This window comes from Emys orbicularis, chromosome 3 (genome assembly GCF_028017835.1).
Source record: "Emys orbicularis isolate rEmyOrb1 chromosome 3, rEmyOrb1.hap1, whole genome shotgun sequence".
Taxonomy (NCBI): domain Eukaryota; kingdom Metazoa; phylum Chordata; order Testudines; family Emydidae; genus Emys; species Emys orbicularis.
In genome coordinates this window covers 107,281,546-107,305,460 of record NC_088685.1, presented here as the reverse complement: position 1 = coordinate 107,305,460, position 23,915 = coordinate 107,281,546, and the positions used below count along the sequence as shown (strand labels likewise).

The 23,915-nt window shown below is 44.0% G+C and overlaps 1 protein-coding gene across 1 annotated transcript in view; it reads left to right on the top strand.

The window, feature by feature from the left end:
- The first annotated feature begins 225 nt into the window (after positions 1–225).
- The window catches only part of IL20RA (interleukin 20 receptor subunit alpha), a 34,501-nt gene continuing 10,811 nt past the window's right edge, over positions 226–23,915 (top strand). The window contains exon 1 of the mRNA XM_065401885.1: positions 226–310. Within this exon, the coding sequence (XP_065257957.1) occupies positions 226–310 (85 nt within the window). The remainder of the gene's footprint in view (positions 311–23,915) is intronic.

Genomic DNA, 23,915 nt, shown 5'->3' with positions numbered 1-23,915 from the left:
AGGCTGGCTCACAGCGCCTCGCCTGGCCCGCGGAGCACTGAGCTGCGGCTCCGCCCCTGCCGCCGAGTGTTTACACTCCTCGCCACCTGCACCCAGCAGCAGCAGCAGCGCGGCCGGAGCGGTGGGACCCAACTGTTGCCGGGGGAGCTGCAGCCTGCACTCGCTGCTGAGGCGGACAGAAGCTCCCCGCGGAGCCGGGAGATGTGAGCCCTCCCCGCCCGCCCCATGTGCGCCCCCAGGTCCTGGAGGCGGGCGGGAGCACCCTGGCTTCTCTTGCTGCAGCTGCTCCTGGCTTCTCCAGGGACGCCAGGTAGGCTGGAGCCGCTCTTTCCCTCAGCTTTCTGCCCCGTTCCCTAGGCACGTGCAGGGCGTGCGCGTCGCCCCCTCTCTCCGGGGGGACTTGAACTTGCTCCTCCTAGGTTTAAGCTTTTGGAGGGTTTTGTCCCGTGGGATCCAGTTGCAGCTAAGCACGTTTTAGTGGAGTGGCTCTCCAGATCCATCTAATTAGTGGCCCCGTGAGACAGCCCATATTATTATATTAATTATTAGATGTGTGGCTTTATTGGAAATCCCCAGATTCAAGGGTTTGATCCTGCAAACACTTGGGGGTCTGAGTAGCTTTGCTCACGGGAAGCACTTGAGCCAAACGGGACAGCTCGCAAAAGTGAACTTACTCACTTGCTAGGTGTTCACAGAAGTAGACCCTGTGCTCCCAGTCCTGCAGCTAGAACTGTGCAGCAGCAGAGGTCTGTCCATCTGGATTTAGCAGCAGCATCTGGACCTGTGTTTGCAAGTTGCAGCTTGCTTTCTGTAATGGACATCAATGGGTCACCGAATCCAAACACCCTGAACTTTGGGTAGGCTTGGGGATTCAGCCCTGGGAGTTTGAGAGTGTTTGGAATGATGGTTTTGATGCTGCTCATTATACTTATGAACTTCAAATAGGAAGTTCATATCCAGGCTTATTTCAAACCCTTGTTTGGCAATAATGAAGGGGGGGAAAGATGACTATGTAACAAAAGTGCAGATAGATCACTCACCTAAGCCTCTATTATCTAAAAATAGTCATTGGCATAAAGCATTGTTTGTTTGTTTTTAGTTTTACAAAAATTTGAGTGCCACTAAACCAACAAATAAAGGGACACTGACAATTTAAATATCATATGTAAACAAATTTCCATACTAGTGTTACTAATAATGCTGCAGACTAAATGTAAAGATTTTTAAAATATAACACCCTGAGCACTTTGTTTACCTTTAGCATACCTTTGATATGAGACAATAAAATAACTTTCTCTTTTGTTTATAGTTAGTTTCACTTTCAAGTTCTCTAGCCTGCAGGATTTCAAATGCTACAGGGGATAGTAGTATTTTAAAAGAACTGTTTTCACTGGATTTTTTTTTTAATTTATTGGTTTCAGGTTTGATTAAAAGTGTATGTTTACCAAATGTAAATTTTGAGCCAAAGGTAAGTTTATGGAGCCCCTTTGAAATATTATTTAGATGGGGTGGTGCCCAAAATATTCCAGGTACTTGCCAATCACAGAAGAAGACAGTCCCAAAGAGCATTCAGGCTGAATGCACAAGAGAGAGATGAAGGAAAGGGAGACACCATATAGACAAACTGGTCAGGTCAGTGATAGTTACACACCATATTAGCTCCCTGTTTTGTTTTAAATATAAACTATCCCCAACCCCTTCTTCCCCAAACCATTATTGGTTCCTGACTCAGCTCTCCTCTACAAATCATTATTGTGTAGTTATAGAAAACAAACAAATCGTAAAACCCTGGCTAACCTATGCCAGTACTCTCCTGGATCCTCCCTCAACACAGCAACCCCAACCTCTCAAGCTGAACCGTTCCCATATCTCCCTGCTGAGAACCACCCTTCTTTTGCCCAAGTCAAAAGGAACCACAGTGAAGGAAGCAGTAAAAACCACTTTGATAGAAAATACCTACACGCAAAATTGTTTCTAAGAGTACTTGTGACTTTAGTTTTTCTGTTTGCAAGTGATGTCAGCTAGGGTATGCCTTGGAGGTGATTCCCAGCATGGAATGACAGATTTAAGCTAGCGTGCTAAAAATAGCAGTGTGGAAGTTGCTGCACTGGTGGCAGCTTGGGCCACCAGAGCCCAGACTCAGCAGGGGTCAGGCAGGCTTCGACTCGGGCAACTAGTCCGAGCCGCCACCAGTGTAGCAATATCCACACTGCTATTTTTATCATCCTAGCTCAATCAGAACTAATGCGAGTCTGTCTACCCACAATGGGAATCACACCTCTCAGCTGCTGTGTAGACATTCCCTTAGTGCCAAGTCCTGTAGTGCATGCTCAGTCCATTTCAGACTGAGGTCAGTGGGAGCCTTGCCTGTGTAAGGATAGCAGGATTGGGCCTTTGGACTGCACAGTGCTGAGGATCTATGGGAGCCTGATCCTCATCTCGCACTGGTGTACATCAAGAGTAATTCCCGTGAAGTCAGTGAGCTAAATGCTGTGAGAGGGAAATTGGGCCTATGTTGCTTAGCAGGAATCTTACAGGAATCTTTTTGCACCTCCAAGATAAAATAGCTCAAAGCATTCTAGATGTTAGGAGTGGAAGTGACCCCTTGGAAACTTAGTTAATTTTGTTCCATTTCACTACTGCCAGTCTCCACAACCCTAAGGCCCAGATGCTCCAAGGTATTTAGGCACCTAATTCCCATTGATTTCCTTGGAAGTTAAGCACCTTTGAGGATCTGTGTCTAAACCCGTAAGGACTTGATTCTGCTCCCATTTCAATCCATAGCCAAACTCCTGTTGGTTCCAAGAGAAACAGAATTGCCCATAAGCGTGTTTATCCTGGATGCTTTTGAATACCTGTAGAGATGGTATCTGATGCCTCTTTTCACAACCTATTTTGTTATAGAATCATAGAACTGGAAGGGACTTCGAGAGGTCATCTAGTCCAGTCCCATGCATCTATGGTTTTGAAATTCTTTTTTAATAGGCGTTCACAGTGTGCACTCTATTTGACACAGCTCATTTCCTTTTGGGCAATTAATTGTCTGTACTTCATCAACTTTAATCCATTAACCCTGACGTTTCAGTAAATGGAGTGCAGGTTCCTCACCAATTTAAATTCATCCATAGGATCTACATGTCTTCTAGAGACAAGCAGGGAGAGCCCTTGTTTGATTTGGCTCTTCTTAATTGTGGCCTTAATTACCATGAATTGTTTTGATGGGGTTATGGCAGCAGGGTTAACTTCCAGTTATTCATGAGATTAGGGCAGTGGTGCTGTCAATATGAATCAGAAATCCCCGGTATTCAGGAGGGTAGTGAATATTGCTCCTGGTCAAAAGCCAGCACAAAGATCCTGGAATAATTCTTTTATAAAATTGGCATAGAATTGCTTTTTTGATTGATAGAAAATTGTTTTTGCTTTTTATTGTTTGAGGAAGGTTAAAAAAAAAAAAAGGCGAAAAGAGTTTTGTTGGTTGCGGGGAATGGCTCCTCAATGTTCTCCTCCAGCAGAACAGGAGATGAGGACAGCCACTGGCTGAGAGCATGTTGCCCCAAAGCCTCTTCCTCATTTGCTTTAGGCATGCCCTCAAATTTCCCATGTGCAGTCAACCACACGAAGGAATAACGGAGAAGCTGTGCATTTAGTTGCAGGGGTAGAGCCATAGCCTCAGTCCTCCCCTACACTCTGGCAGCACAAGACAACTGGAAAGTTATTTTAATTGGCCTCTCTCAACATTATGCTTCTGTAAAGGAATCCCCATGTGGTGCAGAGCTCGCTGAGCTACTCCATCTTCTCAGCAGAGGGGTTGTGACCAGAGCACCTTTCTTGCTGCAGAGAGCCCTTGCTTCCAGACCTGGATAGATGGACATAATATAGTCCTAAAGCTACTGGAGTTGTCCTGAGGGCCTAGCCTGGAACTGTAACAGGCCAGGCTTGTTGTTAGAGGCTTAGAATCATAGAATATCAGGGTTGGAAGGGACCTCGGGAGGTTATCTAGTCCAACCCCCTGCTCAAAGCAGGACCAATCCCCAATTTTTGCCCCAGATTCCTAAATGGCTCCCTCAAGGATTGAGCTCACAACCCTGGGTTTACTAGGCCAGTGCTCAAACCACTGAGCTATCCCCTGTCCCCCCTGGGGTTCAAAGAAAACTTTGCAACCGAGCTGCACAAACTCAATTCTGGCATGGTCCAAGAGCTGTCCCATAATCCCTCTACTTTGGATTTTCTGTTGTTTGGCAACCTGTATAACAGTGGGGGTAGCAGCATTCAACCTTAATCTGGATTTTTAACTTTCAAATACACTGATCACCTAATGTTTTGGGGTTGTTGGGTTTTGTTTTGTTTTTGTTTGTTGGTTTGGTCTGTTTTTTTAGTGCATGGTTCATATAGTAGTTGGATTGTGCTGTGGTATTTTAGACATCTCTGAAATTTTAGACATCCCAGTTCTGAAGTCCCATTATCTGATATTCTGGGCATGATCTGACAATTATCTGGATGTGTGTTAAAGAGAGAAATCCCATATGCAATACATCTTAATGCTATGTTAATGAAGGCTTTTTGGTGGAAGGTCGGAAGAGATCTTTGTAAATCAATCTTTAATCTCCTGTTAAAAATCTGTCCTCTGGAAAGAGAGGAGAATTTAGGACCTTTTCTCCCACTCACTGATTTCACTGTTGAATCAGCAAAAAAGTCAGGAGAATTTAGTAAATTCTTCTTGACCATGTGCGAACACTCAGCTCTTTTCATGAACAGCTCTGTAAATGCTCCCTACCAAAATCTTCCCCGCCCTCCCCCGCTCCAGAAAAAACCCCAACCCATAATCTCTTCATTATAGGAAACACAAATTAGAAGGGTTGTATCTTCAAAGTGCAAGTGCTCTGATATATTTATTAGTGCTTAAATAGCACTGTAATTGTGGTTTGGGAATACCAGATGAGATCTTCAAAGGTGCCTTCTCAAAATTCCTTCTGATGTTTTGTTTGTAATTAAGGGTACATCTATACTTACCCGCTGGTTCGGCGGCAAGCAATCGATCTTCTCGGATCCATTTATCGTGTCTTGTCTAGACACGATAAATCGATCCCGGAAGTGCTCGCCGTCGACGCCGGTAATCCTGCTCCTTGAGAAGAGTAGGCAGAGTCGACAGGGGAGCCTGCCTGCCGCGTGTGGACCCGCGGTAAGTACCTTTAAGTTCGAACTAAGATACTTCGACTTCAGCTAAATTATTCACGTAGCTGAAGTTGCGTATCTTAGTTCGAACTGGGGGCTTAGTGTGGACCAGCCCAAAGGCTCCCAGAGGTGTATGGGCTGCCAAATCTGATTTTATTTTCTTTGTGGTTAATCTGCTGCTTTGTTTCTATCAGGACACATTTTCCATGATTTGGAAAGTAACCAGAGTCCGTTAGTGCCAAGAAGCAACCCTAGCCATCTCATTAAGTAAACTTGAGGATATGTATTCCTTTTACATTCACTGGAGCATTGTAATAAGGAGCTGTTGTCTGAGAAATAGAGAAGAGCAAGAGGATAAAGGAGCAGAATATTTATTAGCTAACCTAATACAGTGTCAAACAGAGAATCTCCAATTTAAGGCATGCAACATTCATCTAAAAAACAGGCCGTTGTGTAGACTTATGGATATACACTGTGTGTCTTTGCAATCCATTGATAAAAATGGAGTTAACTTCAAAATAGGTGTAAGTCACTTGGGGGCATGGATCAGTGGGTCTTAATGATCGAGAGAAAACATTGGCTACTGTAAATTGTGAAAGAATGACTTGTTTGATTTAAGTATATTATTCAAGGTGGAAACATTATGTTGATGACTTAATGTGATAAGTGAGATTTTTAGTGGGGAAAACTCAGTACATTCTAGATTACAGTTTTACAGATTACAGTATCAGAAATTTGACCCCTTTCTGGACATGTAATATTTTGTATTACTCTTAAGTGTACATCGTGCGTATATGCAGCAGGGTTGAATTATGGCTGCCATGGAAACATCCATACCCCCTGTATATTAGGGAAAGGAACTCTGAACCAGCCCTAGATCAGCCAATACTCAGTGGAAACCTGGGGTGGGTCTGGCATGACTATTTGGTCTATAATTACATGGTATTCTCAGGCTTTGTGCAGTGGGTTGTGGAGGAAGATGAGTTTCATTCAGAAAGAAGAAGAAAAGAAGAGCTGGGTTCAAGGAGTAAAGAGGTGTAGGCATAAGGGAAACTATGTAAAAAAGAAATGATCTCTGAATACAATCAAGCTGTTCTTTGTTCCCTTCTAATCTATGTATTTCTCATATGAAACTGTTTCAGATCATGGTGTGATTCATGCTTTTGACTCTGATTTCCAGAACTAGACACAAACTACTCTGTTAATTGGAAATAGAAGTAGCTGAGCATAGAAGGCATAGAAACATAAAATAGCAGTGGGTGTGGAATAAATAAGAAAGCTGTATTTGTATTGCAGCTTCACATGTCAACATTCAATTTCAGTTGCTAACTTTACTCTCCCTGGAGTATTGCTCTCTAATGTGATTACTTTTCTTAATTCCAAGACAAGCATGATCATGTGGTATTCCTCGAGTATTTTTTTTTTCTTTAGTGGTTTCAGTTATGTTTGTTTTTATGATTGTGACTTGTGTGGAACTTCATTTTTATTGTTCCTCTGCAAGAGACTATTGAACACCTACAAACTATGTCATTGCTGTTGGAGATATTGTTACTTTTGGGGAACTCCTCCCAATAATATATGACCAATGATTAAGAGAGAGAAAAACACCTAAGTAAAGATGGGAATCCAAAACAAAGCTCCAGATCCAGACCAAATTGAAGAAGCTCAGATTTGTATCTGGATTTTACACTTCAGTGTATACATTTCTAGATTTAAATAAGCCTTTGTTTAAAGATTCTTGTTTAGGGGATATATAGGTCAGATTCTGTGTTGAACTAGCTGCTCCAGCAATGTAAAGGGGCTTTACCCAATCTGCCTGGCCTGAACAAAGGACTTCCCAACTGCTAGAATGGCCCTACCCCAACCCTCCTCCCAGCCCTTAGAGTAGGGGGCATGGCCAGAGCGCACTGGACTCCTGTTACTCTCTGCTACCCACAGATTCTGAGGCTACTCTGACCGGAGCCACAGGCAAGCCCTTGGATGAGCTTTGACTATAAGAAGCACAGAGATGACATAAAGCCCTATTTGCCCCCTCTGGCTTCCACCTCAGTTCCCAGGCTGAGCATAGGAATGGCATAAGAGAGATCAGACTGGTAGAGTGTTACTTTACTGGGTATATAGAACCTTGAATCCGCTTATAGCGATCTCTGCATTTGAGTTTGAGTACCCCGTAAAAACATAGACATCAAGGAATGGATATCTGAGCATTTAGATGAAAGGAGATAATTTGGGATTCCAAGAACTGTCAGACACGGTGAAAGTAGTAAGTGTCCTTGCCTGTGGTTTGCATAAGACTTAACTGTTCTTAACTTGTCTTTCGCTGTCTTTTCTGAAAGTACAGCAGTATCCTGTTTTTGTAGTGTATAATGTTTGAACTGATAATGTACAGGATGTAGATCAGAAACATTTAAAAGCGGCTATGCTCTAGGAAGGCGGAGGCACGTGTGGTTGCTCATGGAGGTTTGGACATAAACAGGGGCGGCAAGTTAGGAAGTGGGTGGCTGTCCCCTGCAGCTCCGTGCTACGCTATGCTCTGCTGGCTCCTGGCATCAATTGCCCCCGCAGGGTCCTAGCGCCCCCCAACCACTAGTGCCAGGGCAGGCTGACCCTGCCCTTCCACCTTGGACGGACAGATGCTTCCCTTTTCTGGCGGGACCCTCCACCAGCACAGGGGACCCCCCGGCCCGCAGTCACTGGTCCTGTCCCATGCTGGGCAAGGGGCAGCTCCATCCCCAGTGAGGCTACAGTGAGGGGCAGCAGCAGGGGAGGAGGCGCACATGGGATGGCAGCCCCCTCCCCCCGGTACCCACCACAGGGGAAGCGAGGGGGCTTCCTGGACCTGAGAGGGGCCCTAGGAGCACATGCAGTGACAGTGGTGCGAGGTGAGTGTGCTGCCGGGGGGAGAGAGGGGGCCCCTCCCCCGGAGCTCGCTGCTGCCGGTGGGGAAAGTCCTCCTCTCTGGCCCCAGCCCCAGGGCAGCCTGCCTGCACCCCAAACTCCTCATCCCCAGCCCTGCCCCACCCCAGAGCCCATACTCCCAGCCAGAGCCCGCACACCCTAACTCTCTGCCCTAGCCCTGAGCCCCCTCCTGCACCATGAACCCCTCATCCCCAGCCCCACCCCGCAGTCCTCACCCCTGCACCCCAACCCTCTGCCTGAGCCCTTCCTACACCCCTAACCCCTCATCACCAGCCCCACCCCAGAGCCCACACATTTTTACATTATTTAAAAATATATATATTGGCTTACAAGGAAGGTGTTGCGGGGGCGGGACTTGGACCTGTTCTGTGCACCACCAAAAATTATACAAACCTGCCACCCCTGGACATAAAAAGGTGGCAGACCAAAGTGGGGATGAAGCTGTTCAACTTTCCAAATTTAATTAAACCTTGGATAGCTTTATAGACAAGACTTGACAGTATTTCAGGTTTCACCATCCAAGAATGCCTTTTACTGATCATAGCAAGTACAGTAGCTATAGGCTTCTGTCTAGAAAGTAATTGAAATATGTGTACCCTGCCCTCAGACCACCCCGATCAGTGTAAAACATTGTCTCTCTGGTCCTACTGTACATATTTATTTTATTAAAGGTATTTTTTTGCTGCTCATTACTCTAGTATCTATATGTAACAGAAGCAGATGGTTAGGCTAAATACCTCCCCATTTATGATTCCATGTGTAGCAACAGTCACTTAAAACTGTGGGCTAATTAAAAACAGCAGCCGATTATAAAAATAAAAATGATCGGTAGCTTTTCCAGAAGTAAAGCACTTTTAATACACAGGAAGACTGATAAAAACAATGCTTCAGCTGTAAATAGATGGATGGTTACATTGCTATATAAAGCAGCAGGGACAGAAGCACATAGTCTCAGATCACCCTGGACTCCTCCCTGCAGCAGAATGAAATGAATGTTTGGACACCTCAACAATTATTTTTTTCCTGTGTGTTATCAGAGAGCAATTGCTCAACCTGAGACTCCAGTACTCCTTTCCTTGAGGCTTATGTAGCAACCCAGGTTCTTCTCACGCAATTACCTTTCACCACACCAGTGAGCAAGGCTAGTTCAGACACGTTGAAAAACCTGAGGCATCAGAGGGGCCTTGGTTTTGGGGGTGATGGGACCAAGTTTGCCAAATGTGATTGAGTCACATGCTCCATGTGTCTGGAAGCTTGAATGTTGGGCACAAGGAGAAAGGAGTTGTGTGCATATCGAACAGTGAAAAGCACCCCGATGGCATGAACTTAAGGATGATGCTTTCAAGTCTACTGGGCTACTTCCAGCTGGCCGCTAATTTCATGTGAGAGATCACAACATAGCAGGGTTGTTGAGCTCACCATGTGGGAATAACCTGTAGTGCTCTTCTGGGATAGGCAGGGAGATAGTCCCAACACCTTCCTAATTCTCTGGAAATGACACAGGGCAGGGTTTCCTATTGCACTACCTGCTATTTGGCTGCTGGATTGGAGGGGAATTGATGGATGTTTAGCTCGTATATGTTCCTTGCAGACACTGAATTGGGAGTGCTCTGCTCTGCTGGGCTGAATCAGAGGGATGGAGTTGCTGTCTCCCAGAATAGTATCCTGCCATTTGCAAGCCTAGCTCTAGGCTGGAGATAGATGTTCAAGGAGATTGTTTTGCTGTCTTTCAAGCTGGCGTGTCAGACTGACCTGATAGTTTTGCTGCCTGCAATAGGTCAGGAGATGGAGAAGCCTTAGTTAGGCTTATGGGCCATTTTTGTCTCACCTTTGGAATTCTAAACTAGAGAGGAGTATTGAACTGACACCTTGGAGGAACAATGAGCCCTGGAGAAAGGGGGGATGGGGGCAAGGTTTCACACACCATCCAGAAGCTTGATCCTAGTTCTAGGAAATGGTGGAGACTCAGGCATAGGAGTTTAACTCCATAAATTAACTCTAATTTCACAGGAGGAAAAACTCTAGTCCAGACAAAGCTTTGTTAACAGGTCAAATAACGTCAGAAACACCCTTCAGGCAATAAATACAATGTTATCAATTTTAACTGGACCATTGTTGCTTAATGGATAATAGCCCTCTGTAGTGTGAGCATCATAACCATTCTTTGCTGAGGACATGTGCAAAGAGAGGCTCATTCTAATGCCTCGTGTATAATTTAGGAGCTGGTCCAGCACATCCATGTTCAAAAATCAGATTATAGCTTTCATGAATCCTCTTCTAACTCTGTGCTCTCTAAAAGTGCAAAACACAGGCTAATTCCTGAAGCACACCTTAGTTCAAGCCTTGAGAATTTTGAAAAATATTATTCCAAGTTCAGATAGCCTCATACAAAACTTTTCAGTTTTCTAGCAAAATCTGTTTTTGGTAGCAGATGGTGGTGTCCTGTTCTGGGGCACTGGAAGCTCATGTTTGTGGATGTTGTTAGTAGTGATAAAGCGGCAATGCTAAGTGTAATTGAGAGAGGTGTGAAAAATATTCATAAAGGGTTACTTGGAGTTATTTTTTTCACATTTTGTTATAAATTCAAAATAAACCTATTTCTGAAAAACTGCTGGTATATAAGGTTTTGGTTCTTTTTTTTTAAAGGAATGGGACATTTTTATTTATCTTTAAGCAAAAATGGTTTTGCTTTTAAAACATACAGAAATTCAGTTTTAGCTATTTCCATTGCAAAAATAGTCATTTTTGTCAACATTCGATGTGAAACTGCTCAAATCTGAAAAGAGAGTTTACATTTCACAACAGCTAGTCTGAGGCCAGTACTGACTTTCCATCACTTGAATTCAAAATAAAGCCATAGAGACTGACCATAACAACTTTCCCCTTAATTATCAAGTGTGCCTCAAGCATATGACTTTGCAGGCAGCCTAGGGTTTGGTTGAACCAGCTCTGCCAGTGAGTTGTCACTGCACTTGACACGTTTGCTCCAAACACTCAGCTTGTTTCACCCTGTCAGCAAAGTTAGCCAAAAAGAATAGTCATGCCTGGGTTCCAAGATGTCTGCCTCCACCACCACCTCCCCAGGAGCCTCCCAGCAACCCTTCCAGAGAGCTGGGTGTATTGGCTTCTTCTCTCCTCTGGCCTGTGGATGACCCCACACTGCCCTGGAGTCTCTCAGCGGCCCCTCAACTAATGCTCCCTTTTCCCAGCATGTGTCTCCATATCTTGGAGCCCTGCTGAAGCAATGAATTTTGAGCCCTCCTCTGCCTTCTTCCACTTTCACATGACAAATCCTGTGCTTCTCTTCCCCCTTCTAGGCCTTCTGCCCCCTCACACCTTTCCCTCTCTCTCTCTCTGATTCCCAACATCTCCTCCTCTCTCCCTTTACACCAACTCTGTTGACTTTTCCTGCTATTGCTTCAGTGCCTCCTCCCACTGCTGTCTCTCTCAAATATCCTTCTTATCTTCACCTCAGTCATATCTCCTCCTCATCTCTGGCGATTGTCACTCTCAGTCCAAGCCAATCCTCCATTCCTACACTCTACTCCTCTCCAACGTGTTCACACCCACCTCCCAACTTGCTGCCATTCTTATTCCAACCCCCCCCCCCCCACACACACACACACACACACCCCTCCTTTCTTTCACCTGCTTTCCCTGGAATTCATGCTGCTTTTCTAAAAAACTCCTCAAGCTCCAGGCCCTTTTTATCTCTCATTCCCCCCACCCCACCCCCCTGGCTCTCCCCTGATGACTACTGCTGTTGCTGCCTCCTTCACCTCCTCCCTGTCTCAGGTCTTGTCTTCACGTACAGTGCTACAGCAACGGTGCCACTGCAGCACTTTAGGTAAGATGCTACTATGCTGATGGGAGAGCTTCTCCCATCTGTGTAGTTAATCCACCTGCCCGAGAAGCGGTAGCTGTCTCGACGGGGAGAAGCTCTCATTTAACAAAGCGCTGTCTACACCGGGGGTTAAGTCAGTATAATTGCATTGCTCAGGGGGATGCATTTTTCACACCCCTGAGCGACATAGTTATACCAGTATAAGTCTGTAGTGTAGACCTGGCCTCAGTCTTTGGCCTTATAACCCCTAATTGGTTGAGTTCTAAGCTGAGATTTCACCAACCACCTGCAAACTCCGCAGGCTCTTTAACAGTTTTAACAAGGAGTCACGGACAGTCCCCTTGGATATTCCGGTCTGTCTTGCCATCCACATAGATTGCTCCATACACCAAGAATCACAGAAATATTCAGGTTACTCCTGATTCCAATGGACCAGTCACTTACCCCAGGTCAATTGCACTTTAGGTCTCATACCAAAGACAGCGCTTGTAGCCAATCCTATAATAAGCTATATGAAGATGTATTAAATAAGAAAAGGAAACTAGAGAGTTATTTAAAGGTTAAAACAAGTGAACGTAGACACACAAATGAGTTACAGTCCCTAGGTTTCAAAAGCTAGTATAGGCTTCTATAATCAGCAAGTGCTGTTTGACCTTTAGGGCTAAGACAGCCTAAGCAGCTGGGGATCTCTTCCTTATGCCTAGAAACACCTTCCCTTCCACCCAGAGTCCAAGCAGCATATAGATCCCTAGTTACTTTTGTATGGGTTTTTTATCCCCCTCCTTCCATGTGCTCGAGCTGCAAACTCAGCTGATGGAAAGAGTCCACTTGCATGACTAATCTTCACGGGGAGGAGAGCAGAACAATAAGAGTCTTGAGTTCTTTTTTCGATAATTCCTCTATCAGATGTGGGGAGTTTCCAGTTGTAAGATCCAGCCATAGCCTGCCTGATATTGATTGGCCTCCTCTTTTGGGAGGGGCATAACAATTTCTGTAGAAAAGCAGCTCTTCACACTAATTAATGTCCCTCTCCTCTATGGCGATTCATACAATCACAGAGGCTCACAATACAATTGCTTAAGTATTACATAACAATATGGAAAATAAATATTATGAGTAAGATTAATGCATGCAGCAACTCACAAGCATGCAATAGAGTCTAAATACTGAACACATCCTTATCATTCTAATGCCTATTTTTTTCTATATTAACCTACCAGTGAGCCAGACAGATTCCAGCTGTGTAGCTGTCACTGTCCACTTCAGACATGGGAACCTTGGCATGAGCTGGTGCCTGGTCTGGCAGTGCCACATTAGTACATAGAGGAGACCGCCAACTCCACTCCATTGGAAATCAGGTCACTTTTTAAAATGCCTAAATATAGTTTTAGGTGCCATAGCTCAGGGGTTAGCGAATTGGTCTAGTAAACCAAGGGTGACAAGTTCAAATCTGCCTGGGTAGTAGTTTCTGTCTTGGTCTGTTGCTCCCCCTATCAAGTCGCTCATTGGCTACTCTCTCTATTCAGTGGGAGGAGGGGGACAATAACAGAAAATGTGGAAATGGCAGAAGTGCTAAATGAGATTTGGTTTTCACCAAAAAGGTTAGTAGTGATTGGACATCTAACAAAGTGAACGCCAGTGAAAATGAGGTAGGATCGGAGGCTAAAATAGGGAAAGAACAAGTTAAAAATTACTTAGACAAGTTAGATGTCTTCAAATCACCAGGGCCTGATGAAATACATCCTCCTAGAATACTCGAGGAGCTGACTGAGGAGATAGTTGAGCCATTAGCAATTATCTTTGAAAAGTTATGGAAGACGGAAGAGATTCCATTGGACTGGAAAAGAGCAAATATAGTGCCAATCAATAAAAAGGGAAATAAGGACAAGCCGGGGAATTACAGACTGGTCAGCTTAACTTCAGTACCCAGAAAGATAATGAGGAGTCCTGGTGGCACCTTAGAAACTAACAAATTTATTTGGGCATAAGCTTTCGTGGGCTAGAGCCCACTTCATCAGATGCATGAAGTAAAAAATACAGGAGCAGGTATAAATACATGAAAGGATGGGGGTTGCTTTACCAAGTGTGAGGTCAGTCTAACGAGATAAATCAATTAACAGCAGGATACCAAGGGAGGAAAAATAACTTTTGAAGTGGTAATGAGAATGGACCATTACAGACAGTTGACAAGAAGGTGTGAGTAACAGTAGGGAGAAATTAGTAATGGGGAAATTAAGTTTAGGTTTTGTAATGACCCAACCACTCCCAGTCTTTATTCAGGCCTAATATGATGGTATCAGTTTGCAAATTAATTCCAGTTCTGCAGTTTCACATTGGAATCTGTTTTTGAAGTTTTTTTGTTGAAGAATTGCCACTTTTAGGTCTGTTATTGAGTGAGCAGGGAGGTTGAAGTGTTCTCCTACTGGTTTTTGAATGTTATGATTCCTGATGTCACATTTGTGTCCATTTATTCTTTTGCGTAGAGACTGTCCGGTTTGGCCAATGTACATGGCAGAGGAGCATTGCTGGCACATGATGGCATATATCACATTGGTAGATGTGCAGGTGAACGAGCCCCGGATGGTGTGACTGATGTGGTTAGGTCCTATGATGGTGTCCCTTGAATAGATATATGGACAGAGTTGGCACCGGGGTTTGTAGCAGGGTTTGGTTCCTGGGTTGGTGTTTTCGTTGTGTGGTGTGTAGTTGCTGGTGAGTATTTGCTTCAGGTTGGGGGGCTGTCTGTAGACAAGGACTGGCCTGTCTCCCAAGGACTGTGAGAGAGGGATTGTCCTTCAGGATAGGTTGTAGATCCTTGATGATGCACTGGAGAGGTTCTAGTTGGGGGCTAGTGGCATTCTGTTACTTTCTTTGTTGGGCCTGTCTTGTAGGAGGTGACTTCTTGGTACCCTTCTGGCTCTTTCAGTCTGTTTCTTCACTTCACCAGGTGGGTATTGCAGTTTTAAGAACGCTTGATAGAGATTCTGTAGGTGTTTGTCTCTGTCTGAGGGATCGGAACAAATGCGGTTGTATCTTAGAGCTTGGCTGTAGACAATGGATCGTGTGATGTGGTCTGGATTAAAGCTGGAGGCATGTAGGTAAGTATAGTGGTCAGTAGGTTTCTGGTATAGGGTGGTGTTTATGTGACCATTGCTTATTAGCACTGTAGTGTCTAGGAAGTGGACCTCTTGTGTGGACTGGTCCAGGCTGAGGTTGATGGTAGGGTGGAAATCGTTGAAATCTTGGTGGAATTCCTCAAGGGCCTCCTTCCCATGGGTCCAGATGATAAAGATGTCATCAGTGTAGCGCAAGTAGAGTAGGGGCATTAGGGGACGAGAGCTGAGGAAGCGTTGTTCTAAGTCAGCCATAAAAATGTTGATATACTGAATGGCCATGTGGGTACCGATAGCAGTCCCGCTGACTTTAAGGTATAAATTGTCCCCAAATCTGAAATAGTTGTGGGTGAGGACAAAGTCACAAAGTTCAGCCACCAGGTTTGCAGTGATGGTATTGGGGATGGTATTCCCAATGGCTTGTAGTCCATCTTTGTGTGGAATGTTGGTGTAGAGGGCTTCTACATCCATAGTGGCTAGGATGGTGTTTTCTGGAAGATCATCAAAGGATTGTAGTTTCCTCAGGAAGTCAGTGGTGTCTTGAAAGATAGCTGGGAGTGCTAGTAGCGTAGGGCCTGAGGAGAGAGTCTACATAGCCAGATAATCCTGCTGTCAGGGTGCCAATACCTGAGATGATGGGGTGTCCTGGATTCCCAGGTTTATGGATTTTGGGTAGCAGGTAGAATACCCCAGGTCGGGGCTTAAGGGGTGTGTCAGTGTAGATTTGTTCCTGTGCTTCTTTAGGGAGTTTCTTGAGCAGATGATAGTTTCTTTTGGTAATCCTCAGTGGGGTCAGAGGTTAATGGCCTGTAGAATGTGGTGTCAGAGAGTTGTCTAGCAGCCTCTTGTTCATATTCCGACCTATTCATGATGACTACAGCACCTCCTTTGTCAGCCTTTTTTATTTTATTTATTTTAGAACAATGCTTCCTCAGCTCTCGTCCCCTTGTGCCCCTACTCTACTTGCACTACATTGATGACATCTTCATCATCTGGACCCATGGGAAGGAGGCCCTTGAGGAGACCATGAAAGCTTATGCCCAAATAAATTTGTTAGACTCTAAGGTGCCACAAGGACTCCTCCTTGTTTTTGCTGATACAGACTAACAGGGCTACCCCTCTGAAACCTGCCACCAGAAAGATAATGGAGCAAATAATTAAGCAATCAATTTGTAAACATCTAGAAGATAATAAGGTGATAAGTAACAGCATGTATTTGTCAAGAACAAATTGTGTCAGACCAACCTAATAGCTTTCTTTCACAGGGTAACAAGCCTTGTGGACAGAGGGAGAGCAATAGATGTGGAATATCTTGAGTTTACTAAGGCTTTTGATACTGTCTCGCGTGACCATCTCATAAACAAACTAGGGAAATGTAACCTAGATGGAGCTACTATGAGGCAGGTACATAACTGTTTGGAAAACCGTTCCCAGAGAGTAATTATCAGTGGTTCACAGTCAAGCTGGAAGGGCATATAGAGAGGGGTCCTGCAAGGATCAATTGTGGGTCCAGTTCTGTTCAATATCTTCATCACTGATTTAGATAATGGCATACAGAATATACTCATAAAGTTTGCGGATGATACCAAACTGGGAGGGGTTGCAAGTGCTTTGGAGGAAAGGATTAAAACTCAGAATGATCTGGACAAACTGGAGAAATGGTCTGAAGTAAATAGGATGAAATTCAATAAGGACAAATGCAAAGTACTCCACTTAGGAAGGAACAATCAGTTGCACACATACAAAATGAGAAATGACTGCCTAGAAAGGAGTCCTGCGGAGAGGGATCTGAGGATCATAGTGGACCACAAGCTAAATATGAGTCAACAGTGAAACACTTGTCAAAAAAACAAAAACAAAAAACAAAAAAACCCATCATTCTGGGATGTATTAGTTAGCAGAAATGTTGTAAGCAACACACAAGAAGTAATTCTTCTGCTCTACTCTGTGCTGATTAGGCCTCAACTGAAGTATTGTGTCTAGTGCTGGGTGCCACATTTCAGGTAAGATGGCTCACACATCAGCAATAATAAATCTGTAATAGGAACTTCATCAATCCTCTTGATGAGGCGCATGCCCGGATAAAATCCCATAGTCTCTCGTAGCTGTCTTGGCTTTGCAGCACTAACAGGAACAAAAGGCACTATACGTTTGCTATTTTTCACTACAATAAAAAGACATGACTCTAACTAGGCACGAGGATCTGATCTATTGAACAAGTAACATAACTGCACTCTAAAAAGATATGATTCTAGCATAGTGCAAAAATGGTGGTGACCTGTAATTAAAGCTAACCAGCTTTCTAGACCAAACAAAATCTCATGTAAAGAAAAGCAACTTCAAATTATATGCCTGCTCTGCAAACCCTTGCTCATGGGAGTAGTCTAATTGACTTCAATGGGTTTGTTTAAGGACTGCACACCTGAGAAAGGGAGGTTTCCAGTTTAGTCCCTCTATTTTAAATAATTCTGCAGTAGCTTACTCTAAGGTCATTGTTTGACTGTTGTTTGATGTGGTTAAATTTATTATTCTGTATTTGTTCTTCCCTTCTAATTCATTTATGCCTTAGAGTCCTGAAATGTAAGGTGGTATTATGACTTAATATTTATAGTATCATTATCCAGAGCTCACCGTCAGGGACTGTTGTGCTGAGTGCTGTACAAACACGGAGACACAGTCTCTACTGCACTGTAGTAGCAGCTCCAAATTTCTTCATTCATAAGAGAAATACAGAAAGTGGCTTTATTATGATGGAAAGTGATAAAGGTCATTGCAGACATTTCCTATGAAATAGAACATTTTTATGTATGTACTGAATCTGGTCAAGTTGAGTATATGACCAGCTTCTGATCTTGGTTATGCAGGCAACCCCATTGAAATCTGTGGATTTACTCCTGATTCTCACTGGTGTAATTGAGCTCAACATGTGTGTTTAAAGACAGGAACTGAAATAAGCAGCTAATGAATGAGTTATATATGCTAATTAACTTCAATAGAAATCTTGGAATATAATTGTAAATTAGATTACTATAGACTTTCCTATGGCACTGTTGTATTAATTTAGATGGCATATATGGACAGGGCCAAGAACAGGAATAGAAACCAGATCTCCTGAATCCCAATCCAGTGCATTACCTGAATGTGTAAATTAAAGTTAATCTTTCCATCTTCCAAGTCAATGGTATAATTCTCATTGACTTCAAGGGGAGCAGGAGTGCGACTTTCTTTAAAGAAAAGCCCTTCTCTTGCAAGTTCTGTGGGTTTTGCTCACTGAGATCGCCTGCAGCAGATGAGGCAATGTCTCTGTCTTGAGTACTCCTCACTTCACAGAAACCACACCGGAGGGAGGAGGAAAGCAAAACGTGAAATGAAACCCCCACCTTGACACTTAGTATATTTTTTAAAGATATTTTAGTGTAGTAAACAAATACGTGCCTCAGATCTGCTGTATAAATATGCTGGGAAAATGTAAATATTTTCATGTAGTGATGAACCTCCGAAAAGTTCAGGAAGGCAAATAAAATTCAGATGCTTGACTTCCATAGGTTTTGGTATCGCCTGTGTCTGCAACAAGAACTGATTTCCTCTATCTGATGCAATTCAATGAGACTTTATTGGCATGACAAGTATACAAGTGTTGCCAAAATATGCTATTTAAAAGACTAGCTGACCCCTTGGGATATGTCAAACTTGTTTACAACCCACCTAGGATAGGTCTTAATACCATGTTTGGAGTCTGATCCCCGGTGTCTGTTTGTCAATGGCATCCATTCATGATCTGGTGGCAGGTTGATTCACAGTCTGATGCCATGTCTGCCGTCTTTCTTCTGGAGTCAGGCAAAGTTTTTCTTCATAGCTTTTTAGTGAGAAGTCTCTTCTGACACCTGACTCCAGGTAATTTGAGAAAATCCCTTTCTTGCACTTCCTCATATTTTGAGCATTGGAGTGAAAAGTGCCTCTGTCTCTCAATCTGTCCTTTGTTACATAGGTTGCACAATTGCTCTTTTGTAAGATTGCTTCCCAATTTTCAGTTCTAGTTTGTGGTCACTGGTTCTGTTTTTGCTGAGAGTTTGCCTTAGCTTTATACATTTCACTGCAGTGAGGTAGCCTGCTTGTGTGATGGTCTTTAGCAAGCAAGCTAGTTTATTGCTGGCTTTGGTTTTTTTTTCTTTGCAGTGATATGTATATTGGTGTTTTTGATGCAGATCTCGCATATTAATCATTCTTTCCAGTTTTGTGCAGCTTTTTTGGTTCCCCTGGTCAGGAGGTTTTTTCCTTTTCATCTGGATATAATTTCTGATCCTCTGTAGGGATGTAAAATGTTAAACGATTAACCGGTAAGCATTGGGCTTACCGTTAACCAACTTTAACCGTTAACCCCCTAAGCACAGGGTGTGCGGCCCCCCAGCCCCAGCACCTCCAGCCCCTTCCCCCCACCCCCAGCATTGGGCGATGCGGCCCCAGGACCCACCAGCGCTGGGCGGCCCCAGCCACCCCAAGTCCTGGCCGCCCTAGCCCCAGCCCCACCAGCACTGAAGAGGAGAAGCCTGCCTGGGCTGGGGCCAAGGGGGAAAGGGCAAGCAGGAGGGGGTTTTGGGGGAGCGTGGGCAGGACCATGCAGGGCTGTTTGGAGAGGCACAGCCTTCCCCAGCCTATTGGACATGCCACCCATGCAGAGTGCATTTTGTGCTTCTGACAGGGTGACCTAGGGCAAGTAGCATTTGATTGTTGGAATCTTGTGTGCTGTGGAGCTTCGCCATCAGACATGCGACCTAACAAGAATGCATCAGAGTGCTGGGAAATGTGAAAGAAACAGTAGCACAGCACAACTACTGGCAGATCTACACTTAAAACGCTGCAGAGCCACTGTAACATTTCAGTGAAGATGCTACTCTGCCAAAGGGAGAGCTTCTCCTGTTGGCATAGTTAATCTATCTCCATGGGAGGCAGTAGCTATGTCAAGGTGAGAAGCCCTCCCATAGACATAGGGCTGTCTACACCAGAGGCTAGGTCAGTAGAACTGCGTTGCTCAAGGGGTGTGGATTTTTCACATCCTTGAGCGATGTAGTTCAACCCATGTACATTTATAGTGTAGACCTGGCCTATGACTGTATCATGCCTGATGGGCTCCACTATGATCTTCAAAGGTAGAGAGAAGCTGGGGACTTTGGGGTTTGAGCACCAGACAATGAGGGGAAGGTGGAGGGTGGAAATGGGCATTTTCAATAAGAGGGTTAGGGCCAATTGTGACTGAGAGGTAGAGTTTCAATGAGAGTAAGGCACCTAAGTATCTTCAAAAATCTACCTGTGATGATTATTTTGTCCAAACCAGGTCATCCCTGATTGTTCTTATTATGCTGGAAGGTGATAATGGCAACCATCAAGCAGGTCTTTGATCTATAAGAACACAGAGCTGCTAAATACAAGTGGGTGTCCTATAGGGTGACCAGATGTCCCGATTTTATAGGGACAGTCACGATTTTTGGGTCTTTTTCTTATATAGGCTCCTATTCCCCCCCCGTCCCAATTTTTCACATTTGCTGTCTGGTCACTCTAGTGTCCTAAGCACCTTTCTTTCAGGCTAAATGGAAGGAGCAATTAATTGCCTCTTTATGTTGTGAGAACGCTGGAAACATTAGAAGCCACCACACAAGGCCTGAGCAAAAGGTAACCCTAGAAGATTAAGAGGGGTTTCTATGGGAGTGGTTGCCTAATAATCCTATAGCTCATGTATCTGTAAGATATGTGTGTGAGAGACAAAAAAGCAAGAAGCAGCCAGCAGAAAGCAAGCTAAGCAGTCAGGAGTGTAACACAGGGTTGCCTGCTTTCTAATTGATGACAATCACACCCTGCCTCGTGTCTTCCCCTCGAAGCCCTGCTCCTGCCCTGCCTCTTCCCCTGACATCCCACCCCTGCTCTGCCTCTTCCCTCAAGGTCTCGCCTCTGCTCACTCACTCACTCCCTTCCCCCTGTCACTTGCTGCTCTTCCCCGTTCCCCTTCCTCGTAGCTGGATCCTCTCCCTCTCCCCACCCTGCTGGGCTCCCTCTGCTCCAGAGCTGCAGCCTGATGCAGAGCCTGCATGCCTGCCCACGAGATGCAGGTAGGAGGCAGCTCCAGCTGAGCATGGGCTGGTGCAGGTTGATGACTCGGTGCCCCCCACCCTCCGTAACCAGACTTTAGGTGTCCAGTCAGTACACCTAACCAGATGCTGCCAGGTTCCCTTTTCGACTGGACTTTCTGGTGAAAAACTGGGCACCTGGCAACCCTAGTGTGGCCCTGAGAGGGAGCAGAGACGCTTCTTGGGCACAGAAATTACTAGAGAGGCAGACTCGGAAAGAGAGAGCCAGGAAACTGCCTGCTGTTGGTTTGTTTCTACTGCATTAAGGGTACTTGGCTTTTGTGTACATTCTTTGTAAATATACAGGATTGCACCAAAGAAATACATAACTCATATCATTAATTTCTCTACCTATCTGCAACAATCGTGCAAGGCACCAAATATTGGCTTACCGTTCAGGCCAAAAGGGGCTACATTAATCAAGAAATTTGTGGAGGATATTTATAAGGCGAAGTTAAGCATACAGGCACATACCAGTGTTTTGACTGTATATTACCTTTCAAAAATGTTTATATATATTTTGAAGACTAGAAAATTCAGAGTTAAGATTATATTTCCACCCTAAACCGGAAAGTCTCTTTCAAATAAAAGCAGTAACCTTAACTCTGCCCCAGTAGAATTGCAACAATATAATATTCTCAGATTGATTTTTAGAAAGTATTTCCTACTTTCGTTTTTACAGTTTGGCCCTAGGAAATCCTAAGGTGAGAGAAGTCAGTTAAGGGACCAGTGGTGACATTGATTTGATTTATAGACCAGTGCCACAATTGTAATTAAGTGTTACACATCTGGAGAATAAATATTTTAATGATACTGAAATAAACTTCAAATAATTCTTTAAGGCCATTTAAGGCAGTAACAAGGTCAGGTTTCACCACAAGGACTAACCCTTCTGTTAGGTTCCTGTTGTTCATTACATTATAATGTTTTACTTCCTCATTCCTCTGGTTCTTTGTTCAGCTAAAGAAGAACTACAACTACATCCCTAGAGGATGGGTTTAGGGGGCCTTGAAAAGTCCAGAGTGGCCACAGATTCCCTTTTTTAATTCCCTCTTATGCTCTTGTAGCCTCATACTTATGACAAGAGATAATGCAAAGAAGACAGTTGTGCTGTTGTCCAACTTCAGAAATTTCAGGCCTGATCCTAAGTGTTGCTGAGTGCCTTCAGCTTCCAGTGATGTCAAACAATACTCCTAGCAGGAGGCACATGGGATTGAGTTGTAAGTAAAGGGTGCACGGTTTGGCCCCTGGTTATGATATCCTCATTAAGGCCCCAATTCAGCAAGGAATGTAAGCATGTGAGATTTCCCATTGACATGGAAATATGCTATAAGTTGGGCACTTACTTAAGTACTTTGCTGAACTGAGGCCCATATTAGACCAAAACTAAATTCCTTGTTTAATCCTTTATTTCAAGAACTGGCTCAATGAGTAGTAATTTAGCTGAGTAACACTCCTGTAGCTAATATAGGGTCGGATTTATGTCTGGGACATAAATGACGTCAATGGAGATATACAGCTCTACACCTGTGTAAGTAAGATCAGAATCTTGACTGTAACCTCAGGCTGTGTCTGCATTACGCAGCTTTTAGCGACACGGCTGTGTAGCTGCTGTTTGTCAGCAGGAGAGAGCTCTCCTGCCAACAAAAATATTCCATCCCGACGAGCTGCAGCAGCTTTATCAGCTGGGCAGCCCCAGGGCAGAGATCACTCCTGCCGACAAAGTGCTGTTCACACCGGCGCTTTTCGTCGGCAAAACTTTTGTTGTTCGGGTGGGGGCGGAGGAGGTAAAACACTTGAAGTTTTGCCCATGAAGCTCCAGTGTAGACAAAGTGTCAGCGAGTAATGTTAAAGGTAATAACGTAACAAAATTATTACTATCACAGCAACTGTACACTAGAAGCCGACAATTCTGGATCACGCCTGTCTCAGTAGTAATAATAAAAATAAAATAAGAGATCGTAGTCTACAGCAGTATTCTGATAAGGGTATGCAGCAGCATGACTCAAAACAATGTTCTTTTAACCAAGAAAGGCTGCTATTACATAGGAACTCTCCACACAGGCTTCAGGTAGAATAGTTTTGTTTCACAAAAGCAAACAATTAGAGAGATAAGGTGGGTGAAATAATATCTTTTATTGGACCAGCCTCTGTTGATGAGAGAGATGAGCTTTTGAGTTACACAGAGCTCTTAAAAAACACACACACAATATTATTTTGGGAAATAGCTGACTGCAAATAAAAGAAAAAACTCTCTAACCTGTATTTTTCAGTGAGCCAGAATGAGTTGTAACCCATATTTTTAAAAAGGCTCCAGGGGGGTTAAAATGGCTCCAGAGGATTACAGAACAGTAAGCCTGCCTGGCAAATAGGTTGAAATAATTGCTTCAGGGTTTAAGCCATCTTCTAACTATTAAAGATTAGAGTGAGATCTAGTAGGAGGGACAGGTTATCCCACATGTGCATACTCTGTGGTTCTTACACTTTCCTTTGAATGTCTGGTGCTGTCCACTATCAGAGACAGGATACTGGACTAGGTGGACCTCTTGTGTGATCCAGTTCCTATGAGACAACTCAGAAAATAATCCAGGTTTCATGACCAATACAGCTCTGCTTTTTGGCAGGAAAAAAAAAATGTTGCACATTTTAGGGTTTCTTTAAAAAAATAAATAAATAAACAAATTTGCTTTGGAGCAAATGTCTTTTGCGATTCTTAGTGATATTGTTCCTTTTTAATTTTCTTTTCCA